Source organism: Nesoenas mayeri (genome assembly GCF_963082525.1).
Source record: "Nesoenas mayeri genome assembly, chromosome: 3".
NCBI lineage: Eukaryota > Metazoa > Chordata > Aves > Columbiformes > Columbidae > Nesoenas > Nesoenas mayeri.
Window position 1 is genome coordinate 87,542,315 of NC_137544.1, and position 11,162 is coordinate 87,553,476.

The following is an 11,162-nucleotide window of genomic DNA, read 5'->3' on the forward strand; positions in this document are numbered from 1 at the left end:
TCAGCTCATGCTTTTCTCCAGTTTGGATCTGGGGAAGGACCTGCAAGGACACCTACTTTCCCCAGACTGTCCAGGAATCTGGGCTCTACCTACAATAGCTGGACCTAGATGAATCTGAATCCTTCCTGAGCTCTGTGTGTGTGTCCCCTGAGGATGCTACCATGAGTTTAGATGGAGGGTCTGAAGAAACTTCCCCATTCGTCCCTGCAACCAAGTGGGTCATGTCTGTGGGTGAAATACACTGCAGTCAGCTCTGTGGTACCTAGCTGAGCATCCTTGGGCCTGACTGAGATCACAGCAGCAAACGTGCTGCCCAACCTAAGGTTTCCCCCTGAATGCCAGTACTAGTGCTGATGGTCGGCCTTACCCCCCAGACCAGCTGGGGCTGTCCACGGGTTAGAAAAACAGACGGAGCTCACGCAAAGTGCTCCTGGTCCTCTGAGCTCTCCCACTCGAACACACATGGGACCCCTCGCCTCCCCATCGGGCCGCCCCGAACAGCCTAACGCACTCTCGGTGTGTCTGGGAGAGCGACCCTCTCCCGGCAGCGCCCGGACGGCTGGTCCGCTGCCGAGGGGCGACCGCACCGGGCTCCCTGCCTGCCCGCCACCCTCTCAAGGTCACCCGCCGCCCCGCTCGGGGCGGGCGCGAATTCCGCCGCGCCCCCATCCCTAACCCCATCCCATCGCATCCCATCCCTATCCCCATCCCGCTACCCCCGCCTCCGCCGCGGCCCTCCCACCGCGGCTCTGCCCGCCCTCCGCCGCGCCGGGAGCGGGCGCGGGAGCGGCGCTACGCTGCGGCGGGGCCGGGGGCCGGCGGGCGGCGAGCGCTGCCGCCGGTGCCGCGGCTGGGGGCCATGCCGCCGCGCCGCCCGCCCGCCGCGCCGCCCCGCCGCCCGCCCGGCGACCGGCGAGGCAGCAGCGCCCGGCGGCGGGCGGGATAATGCGGCTGCCCAGCCCGCAGGCACCGCCAGCGGGGCTCCCCCGCCGCCGCCATGTCCCCCCCGGCCTCGGCGGCCGCCGCCAGCGAGGGAGGCAGCAGCACGCCGGTGCCTCCGGAGGAGGAGGCGGAGGGGGCCCGAGAGGAGGTGAGGAGAGCGGCCGCCCCCCCCCCCCCCCGCCCCAGCCCGATGCTGCCCCCAACCACCCTCCCTCCCCGCCCGCTTTGCTTGGCGCGCTCATTGACAGCCCCGCCGCGGGCCGGGCCGGGCTTTGCCCGCACAGGTACGGACCCCCTCGCCGGGAGCACCTCTCCTCTCCTTCAGCCCCGGGGTTGCGGTGCGCACCGGCGAGGGGGGGCGAGGAAACCCGCCCGTCGGTCCCCGCCGCCGGCAGGCTGCCTGTCGCTCCGGTCCCGCTCCGCATCGCTCGCCGCGGTGCCTCCGGAGCTGGAAGAGGCGCAGCAGCCCGCGCCGTCCGCAGCGGGCCGGGGGTGTCTGGGGTGTAGGGAAAAGGGAGAAAATCACAAAACAGAAGCGCGAGGCACTGCTTGGCTTTACTGCAATAAGAAGAGGTTGTTATGTCTGGGAGAAATGGATATGGAGGCCCCCACATTCCTGCGCTCTGGCTTGTGGGGTGCCAGGAGGTAGCACGGCTGCCTGGGTCACTGCGAGGGGATTTGCGGCAGGCAGCAGAGGAGAGGGCTTGGGGATGTGGAGAAGTCTGAGGCTATAGCTGGTGGCTGCTCTCAGCTGGAGGTTGGCTGGAGGGGGCAGAAGGTGCAGAATAGGGCAGGCCAGGTACCAGCACAGCTTTGCTTCCAGGTATGATGCAGTCCTGCCTAAGCTGATGACTTTCTGGAGTCCAGGCAGCAAATGCCAAAAAGGTTCAGGAGCAGCAGTGCTCTGTGCATAGGGAGGGAGCAGCATGGGAAGACAGGTGTTTGAATCCCTTAGTCTGCCCCCACAGCTCTTGCTTGCAGCCTGGGCTTCCCAAGGAGAGAGAAAGCAACTGCACTGACTAGCAAGACCCACCTTATGCCATAGGGCCGGTGGCCCATGAAGGGCAGCTAGGCAACGTAGGAAGGCAGCATTCTTCTGGTGTGGTGGGTTGTCCTCGCTCATGAGACCACAGCTCAAAGGGCAGCTTGACGGGGTCTCAGAAGCTGGTGCATCACTTGTCCTCTGCTGTTGAGGAGCTATGGTTAGCAAGCACTGCATAATTCTGGTATTCTCTGCCTCCTTTGCTTAGGAAGAACATGCATGCCCATGCACGGTTATTCTATATATACAGACTTATATTTAGATATAAATAATTGCAGGAGAGGAATGCTGAAGTTCAAGGACTGGGAAGCTGTACAATTACTGTATACTCTGCGGCTGTTCCTCTCTTCCTGCTTCCGTTCAACAGCCCCTGGGTGCCTTGAGCCCCGGCATTCCAAACAGATCCTGACCAGGGTAGCTAAACTCTAAGGCACCTTTTTGGCATGAGGACTTGCTTGTGCCATGCTGGGACATGGTCTCTTGCCCCCAGTGCCCTGGCAGTTCTGGTGCTACATTCAAGACAGCACAGTGGCTTTTGAGAGGTGCCAGAGCAAGAGCTGGTTTGAATGAAAGAAGCGTAGCAGGAGCAGTGCCTGGGTGAGTTTCCCTTGCCTATAGTGTCCCCTGGCTCGCAGGGATTACGAGAAGATCGTTTGGACTTTGATTGCTCTGTGGTGGCTGCCAACTAGGGTGTCAGTATAATCTTACCCTGTGGGAGCAGACAGAAGGGCTGCAGTCCATGACCTGCACTGTTTAGGCTAAAGGCACGCTTCCCACGGCCAGAAGCTATCACAGACTTGCATGAAGCAGCTGGTGGAGAAGAAGGAAGCTGCAGCCTTTTCTGACAGTGCCATGGTGTCTCATCTGATGCAATGAGGAGAGACCTTAGTGGGGAGCTTGGATTCATGGGCTGATGTAGGGCAATCTTCTTCAGGTGAGGGTGGTCCTGCTCCCCTGTAGTGCCTGTGTAAGACTGTACTGACAGTGTGATGTCCTCATGTCTATCAGGACCAACTGCTGGTGCCAGCATTGCTGAACATCCCAGGAGTATGGCTGAATCCCACCTGTAAGAGTCTGTTGGCCAGGGCTGGCAGGGAACTAGAGGGGATGTTTGGGGACTAGAAAATGAGAAATGTGCTCTGTCCTGTTTGAAGCTGCCTCACCGTGACTTATCTAAGGTCATTGTATGTAGGAGCCAGGCGGAGCTTCAGGTGCTGCTCAGCTTGTCCCAGCAAGGCAAATAGCAAGAGCTACTGGCCAGAGCTGACTGAGCCCTGTTCCCTGTTGGCATCACATGCATGCACCACTTAATAGTGATGAGCTGAATCTCACTCAGCAATGCATTTCCACCTTGGAGGGCAGGAAATACCAAGGGACAAGCTCTTAAGCCTGGGAACAAGCAAAAAACTGCCCTTGTCCTGCTGGTCAGGTGGGATCCGATGGAAGGAACCAGTCCTCCTCCAAGTTGCTGTGTAAAATGGAGACCTTGGTACCATTGCAAGAGCTGACTGCTGGCAGGGTTCCCTGGCTCATTGGTGTTCAGCTTTCCCCTTTCCTCTGCAGTTGGCAACACTGCCAGCCTGGGGCGGAGCCAGTTCTTTCTTTTAGGCAGGTAGTTCCCGAATTTGGGCGATAGGCATGTGGGGAGTGATGTGGGGGTTTGCTGGGGCCATCCTGACCAGGAGTTGTCAATGTCTGTCGAGGGCTTTGGAAGATGATGACAGTTCCTAGAAATGTCTGGGTCCTTTCCACCTGCCTTGTTCTGGGAATTTGAGGTTAAAGGGAACAGGGCTTATTCATTTGTTGCATGATGTAAGCAGATTGGCAGGGCAGAGCCATGGAAACTGATGCTCAGGAGTCCCACTGGAGTCTCCTGTGAGCTGCTGCCACAGCCTGGCACTCACGAGCTACCTGTGCCTTCAAGCTGCTTCTCTGGGGCTTTTTTTAATAGGGTTTTTTTGGTCCCATAGAAGGCTGTCTCTAGGACACCTAACCCTGTGAACCCCGGAGCATCTTGTAAAGTGAGGGCTTAGTGTTGTGGGAGTGAAATGGAGATTTCAGGCTGGTCTCTGCAGGTAGAAGCAGGTGAGAAGTGTAGGAGGTGAGGACATAGGAATACTTGTTAAATGGAGGGACAGTAGATGGGGCCAAGGACAGGCTATTTCAGAGAGGTGCTTTACAGGGCTTCAAGGATTTCTGGAGTTGTTTAGTATTGAAAGTTGCAGGGTCAAGGCTGTAGGGGATATGAAGGTATTTTGGTCCATGTGCTTGGCCACCAGGGCTCTAGGCAGGTTTATCCACTTGAGGCTTTTTTTGAGGAGAGGATTCCCCAGAGCTCAAAGGCCTTTAGTGCAAGCAGTGGTGGGGGCCCTTTCTACTACTGCCTCTGTCCTGTGCATTGTGGGCATCCCCATTTGCTTCATGGCTGCTCATAAGTCATCCCCTCCATCCCCTCCTGCTCATCCCAGAGCAGCGGTTGCAGGTGTAGGACTCCATCTCCTTTCACCTCGGGGGCAACGTCAGAGGCAAATGCTGTGTATGAGGGAGGGGAGGCTGTGGCAGCAGGCTGCACCGTGCCCTTCCCAATGTGTGTGACAGTCAGTGCCCAGGCACTTGGTGAGGGTTGTCCTGTGTGTTCTACGTGGTGAACTGAAGCACAGAGAAGACAGTTGATGGGGGTCCCGTGAAGGGGTTGGCCAAGCCATGGTTGGGCCAGTTCTGCCCTCTAGCACTGCAGAGATGTTCAGGTGCACCTGCAATAGCGGATTTGCTTACCATTCTCCAGTGCTCAAGCCTGAGCAATGGGGGAGGCTGCTGGTGATGGAGAGAAACCCTGTTTGGAGTGAAGTAGGGCAAGCCTTTCGCCTCGTTCCATCAGACTGCAGTGGGCAGATGACGATGGCGTTTATTTCAGAACCTGCTCTCCTCCCAGTGACACTGTTCTGGGACAGAAAGGTTTTCCCTTTCCCCAGCTTTCTCATCTGCATGTTTGTTGTGCTGGACTTCTCCAAGGCTAGTTAAGAGCTCAAGGAGGCAACCTTATTCAGCTGCTTCTGCAGGGGGGAAGCCATGGAGCTAGTTGTTTGCTCCTGTGAGCCCTTTGCAGCCTGGGAGAGAAGCAGGGATGCTGCAGTTCCTACTGGGATTAGACTCTGCAGCTGGCTCCTCCTCCGTCACTGCTGTGGTTGTATCCCCTGTCATTGACATTTGTTCATCTTTCAGAAACCCCACCAGCATGGCCGGTGTGTATGTGTTTTACCTCAAAAGCCTAGGACAAACCTGGGTTGTAAACAGTTTACAGCAGGGGTTAGCGTGACCCTGTAAAAGCGCTGCAGTATCTAAATGCTGCGTAGTCCTAGGAGGAGACTAATGTGTGGACTAGAGCCCTGCTAACACAGTTCCTGGAACCAAGCCCGGGCTGCATTGCATTCCCTGCCACCCTGCCCCGGGTGGGTAACCACAGCGGGCTTGCCTCCATCTCCGCAGGGCGGCAGTCAGCATCACCCTTCTCCTGAGCGGGAGGATGCAGGCAGCGTGAGATGTGAGGGGCTGGGGAGCAACTGGGAGGTGGAAGTTGTTTTTCCAAGATGGACCTGGCCAAAAACCTGCCTCCCTGGTGCCCCTTTGCCAGTTTGTCAAATGAGGGAGCTGAATGCTTTGCTTTATTCCTTGTGCTCCGTTTGCAGATCCTGCCCCACCCCCCCAAACAAGGCACTGTTTCTGTGCAAGCCCTCTCACCCCACAGACACCCCAGGGTTAGCGTGTGCCTTTGCATCTCCTGCTCAGAACCCTGAGCTCCTCCTTTGGCTGAGCAGTCCCCTTATACCCTCACAGGCAGGGCTGCCACTGCCAGGGACGATTTGTAACGCAGGAGGCAGCAGTGGGAGAGGAAACCTTCAGCTGCCGGGGTGGTGGCACAGCAGTCCAGCACCGGAGAGCTGTGCTGCAGCCGACTAAAGGCAGAGTGATGCGGGCAGCTCGCTTGTAACTGCAGCGTGGATCTCAGCTGGGAGGGCACAGCACAGTGCCTCTGCCTGCTGGGTGCCCTCCCTTCCTCTCCTTGTTCTCCTTTCTCTTACCTGGGGTTCCCTTCTTGCCCCATGACCATAAGGCTGCCTCTGTGGAGAGTTGCATTGGGAAGACTGGGGTGCACATGTGTCCGTGCTGGAGCTGCTGAGCGGAACCACCCTGCACACCTCACTGTTGCCTGCAGACCAGTGCTACCCCATCTGCTTGTCCTGGGCTCTGGCTCTCTGTCACTGGCTCTCACTTGCAGCCAGTTGCCCCAAAAAGGTGGACTCAGTGCTACTGATGTTCAGGGCTCCCCCTTGCCACCCCTCTGCTCATCGCAGGCTGGCTGCTGGGCGGGTGGGAAGGCAAGCTCCCTGTCTCTGGGATGCAAACCTCTGCATGTGGGATTTCAGGGGACCAAGTCTGGGCTGAGGGGCTCTTCAGGGAGAGCAAGGGGGATTTCTTAGAGGAAAAAAGAGGCCCAGACCTGTCCCTAGACCTTCCAGTGACATTGTGACCTCTGGTTCTTGCTTTAATTTCCCCTTTCATGCAAGAGTGAAAGTGACCCCTCCTGCTTTCTAGCAGCTCGAGCCCATTAAGCTCTTTGGGATCCTTGGATTAAAGACCTCTCCAGCCCAGTGTGCTCAGGAATGGAGGAGGGATGGGACCAGGCTTGGACTTCACTGCCCTGAGTAGTGTCTACACAGCTGGTGTTAGACCCTACAACAGCAGAGGTGAGCTCAGGAGCTGTGCTGCATGCAGTTGTGGAGGGAAACCAAAGCTGAAAGCCTCTTGGTGAGTTTAGTGGCATCTGCACAAGACTGGGGTTCTTGCCCCAACCTCAGGTCACACCTTTGGAGATGGCTGGGTTGGATGGTATTTGTGCTGGGTGAAGTATTTTGTGTAAGAAAGCAAATAACCTCTTTGCATGTTCTCTCTCTTTGGGTGTGATACTGTCAGGTCCCACCGACCAAGCTGCATCAATACTTGAGACCTGAGGGTATTGCAAACAGTGACAGAGGTTTCCTTAAGTGAGAATTTTTCCTGGGTGTTTGTAAAACTTCGCATGGTTTCTATGGTGAAGGGACCAGTATGATTTCTTTCAAAAGTCCTGTGCCTGAAGTCCTGCTCTTTCCTCACCATGAAAAACCTGGGAGTTGTTTTTTCGGAAATGTGGGCTTTAACACCCAAGTCGCAGTGAGGTGCTCTTCTCTTCCAGCCTTGGCACCTTTTAGGACATTATTCCATATTTGTTTTCTCTTCCACCAGGGGTGGCTGTGTTTCAGTTATGGAAAAGTACTTTCCCATTTGTGTGGTTTCTAAAGCACTTGAGAAGTACTTCGGAGCCCCTTGGGCTGCCAAGTGTTGTGGGAATCGCTGTTACGAAGCAGAGGCCTTTCCAGCTGCAGAAGGTCTGTTTCTCTGCCTCACGGGCACCTCAGGCTGCTTGTGCTGCCTTGGTAGGAGAAATCTGAATGTTGCTGTTGGTTGTTTCTGGGAAAGAGGGAGAGACTTGTGTGAGCGGTGAGAGGCGCAGTGGGATGAGCTGTGGTGAGGTGTTCAGGTGGGACAACCCATCAGTTAGAGCTGCTAGGATGGGTGCAGAAGCTGAGTTACGTGGGGGAGGTTCCCCAGCCTCCATCTTGCTGTGCTTCAATACCCCTCCCTGGGACATAACAGCGGTGGGGATTACTCCCCATTGAAGAAGGGGGATGCAGAGTTGCCCTCTGCTGCTCTCCTCCACATCCAGCTGGGCTCTGGCTGTCTCCCAAGGAGTGGCAGAGCGCTGAGAAGGGAAGCGGGGGTGACAGCTTCCCACACTGTGGAACTGTCATCCTGGGAGAGATCCCAGCCTCTGTCCTGCCCACTGAGGTCAGGAGCTCTGTGGCATCTGCCGTTTTGTCCCCGTTCACAGAGCTGCAGGTGCCGCTGGGTCACCCTGCTGCCTGCTCCCCTTCCCCCTGGCACCGCAGCCTACTGACTCCTCTCTTGTTTTCTCTCCCCTTCTCCTTGTCCCCCGGAGCAGCAACGGCCCGTGAAGCAGTCTCTCAGCAAGTCCCTGTGCCGAGAGTCCCACTGGAAATGCCTGCTGCTGTCCCTCCTCATGTACGGCTGCATGGGAGCCATGACCTGGTGCCATGTCACCAAGGTGACCCGGCTGACCTTTGACAGCGCTTACAAGGGCAAGTCCATGATGTACCACGACAGCCCCTGTTCCAACGGCTATGTTTATATCCCCTTGGCCTTCCTGGTGATGCTCTACGTGGTGTACCTGGTGGAGTGCTGGCATTGCTACACCCGCAATGAGCTGCAGTACAAAGTGGACGTGGAGAGCGTGCATGAGCGTGTGCAGCGGATGCAGCAGGCCACCCCCTGCATCTGGTGGAAGGCCATCAGCTACCACTATGTCCGCAGGACCCGGCAGGTTACCCGCTACCGCAATGGGGATGCCTACACCACCACCCAAGTGTATCACGAGCGGGTCAACACCCATGTGGCAGAGGCTGAGTTTGATTATTCCAATTGTGGAGTTAAGGACATCTCCAAGGACCTCATTGACTTGGAGAGCTACCCAGCCACACGGCTCCGCTTCACCAAGTGTTTCAGCTTTGCCAATGTGGAGTCAGAGAACTCCTACCTGACCCAGCGGGCCCGCTTCTTCACAGAGAATGAGGGCCTAGATGACTACATGGAGGCTAGGGAGGGGATGCACCTCAAAAATGTGGACTTCAAGGAATACATGGTGGCCTTTTCTGACCCAGACAACCTGCCTTGGTATGTATCCCACTATGTCTTCTGGGTGGCGGCTCTGCTGACCCTATCCTGGCCCCTGCGGGTGCTAAATGAGTACCGCACCTCCTACGTCCATTACCATGTGGAGAAACTCTTTGGGTTCGACTATGTGGCGGTGACACCGGCCGAGGAGCGCTCCTTCTGCCGGAGGATGCCCCGTGTCAATACGGTGGACAGCACCGAGCTGGAGTGGCACATCCGATCCAACCAGCAGCTGGTGCCCAGCTACTCGGAAGCGGTCCTGATGGACTTGGTGGGGCTCTCCGGCTGCACCAGCTACTCCGCTTGCCGGTATGGGGGCTACCGGCAGAACTGCGAGCGGTGCCACAGGACTATAAGCAGCTCCTCCATCTTCTCCCGCAGTGCCCTGAGCATCTGCAATGGCAGCCCCAGGATCCCCTTCAGCAGCAGCCGCTTCTCCCTGGGCCGCCTGTACGGCTCGCGACGCAGCTGCCTCTGGCAGAGCCGGAGCGGGAGCCTGAATGAGCAGAGCTGTCCCACCGAGCAGACCCGCCTCTCCAGCCAGGTGACTGTGGAGGAGGAAGATCCCCCGACTTACCAGGATGCCCTCTACTTCCCCATCCTCATCGTGCACCGAAATGAAGGCTGCCTGAACCATGACCACCGTCACCTCCACCGCAACGGGTCCTGCGTGGAGACCTCACTGTGAAAGCAGAGGGCGGTGAGACCTCATTGTCCATTGCCTGGCTTGAGCCAGCGCAGGATTTGGGGAGAGGAGTGCAGGGGAGGGAGATGGCCCAGGAGGACATCAGGATGAAGCAGACATGGCATCTTTCTCCGGCAGCCAGCAAAAGCTCCCCCCGCCGTGGCTCTGACCTCCCAGAGGGGTGAGTGCTGATGCTCCCCTGGACATGGCACAGAACTCTAGACCAACCACCACATGCAAAAAAACCAAACCAAAACCCAAACAAAACAACCCCAAAACCGTAATTCATGGCATCAAGATCCAAATGGGGAATAAAAAGACAGGCCTGATGAAGGGAGGTGAGTGCTTTGGCTCCCAGCCCTCACTCCAGGCTGACTTGTGCTCCGAGGAACCAGCAGCCACCAGAAAGCGCTCTGTTGCACCTCTGCCCGTCCCACTGCCCGTGCTGGAGTGAGACCCCTCGCAGGGTGGAGGGGAACAGGCCCCTTAGGAGCAGCGTGTAACTGCCTATGCCTAAAGGTCTGGGCCATTCAGGCATGTGGAGCTGAGCAGCAGGTTAGAGCAAAAGCTGAAAACGGACGAATCCAGCTCTTACCCTTCCCCCCGACCGTTCCCCACCCTCCCCACATTTTTTTTTTTTAGACCATGCTTCGACTGTTACTCTCTTCTCCCTCCTGGAAATGGCACCGCCTGCAGAGGGTCCCAGGCTTGGCTCCTTAGGCTCAGCACACAAGCTCTGAGAGTCATCGTCCCCTTGGTAAAGGGCTTTTGGTTTGGGATTACAGCAGGCAGGCAGCACCAGGAAGGGATGAATGTGCAAACCCAGATGGAGCGGAGGTCTGTGATGCTACTGATACACTTGCTGGAGGAGGGCTCAGCTGGAAAGAGAAAATGGGAGGCTCCTGGTGAGCTGGCGAAGGGGAGAGAATGACACTGGGACAAGCATCGTGGTAATAGGCGGCGTGTCAAGTGGCTGTGGTCCCTTCCTGGCTTTGAAGCGTGTCCTAATTGGTTCAGACAAGCATCAAGGAAGGCTCTGGTAGGTTCAGCTGCAGTTCACCAATTGATGATAGAGCAGCAGGTTGGTGAATTTTGCACGAGATCAGGCTGGGCTCTGCCTGCAGACTCTGAGCTGCAGGCTCCTGGCAGCCTGGTTTTGTCAGAGAGCTCTAGGGGCTGGGAGGGAGAAATGCAAAAGTACATTGGAGCATCAGACACCTGGGATGGGGAAATGAGGAGCAAAGTGATTCCCCTTCTGTGGAGGCCTCACCGTGGGTGCACGACCCACAGCTAGGAGACAGGGAGATGTCTGCTGTGTCGGATGCTCTGCAGAACAGAGGCTGGAGGTACATCAGAGGGTAACCTGCTTAAAACCAAGCGGTATGAATTACAGAGGTTTTTGCAGTGAGGTGTCAGGCTGTGAGAAGCGAGGTGGCTTCTGTGTAGCCCACTAGCATTTGGGTTCCTCTGCCTTGATCTTTTCAGGGCAGATTGGCCAGCTCTGCACTTCTGTCCTTCTGGAAAGGATCTTGCTCATGTTGGGCAAGGAGCCTTCATGTCACTGAAGCTGCATCAGTGGCTGCAGCATGCAGGCACCCAGCTTTTCCTTCTGCGTCAACACATCCCCAGATCTTTCGTGTCTCTGTTCTCAGAAAAGCTGTCTCTTTTTCAGTCAGCTCTTTGCAGGAGCGCTTGCCAAATCAGCCA

General features: G+C 56.9%; 1 protein-coding gene across 1 annotated transcript; it reads left to right on the top strand.

The window, feature by feature from the left end:
• Positions 1-997: 997 nt before the first annotated feature.
• On the top strand, positions 998-9,458 carry TMEM151B (transmembrane protein 151B; the record flags this gene model as incomplete). The annotated part of the gene is made up of 2 exons (XM_080341847.1): positions 998-1,090; positions 8,022-9,458. 2 exons carry the CDS (start codon positions 998-1,000, stop codon positions 9,456-9,458), a joined length of 1,530 nt encoding a protein of 509 aa, XP_080197973.1.
• Between the last annotated feature and the right edge of the window lie 1,704 nt (positions 9,459-11,162).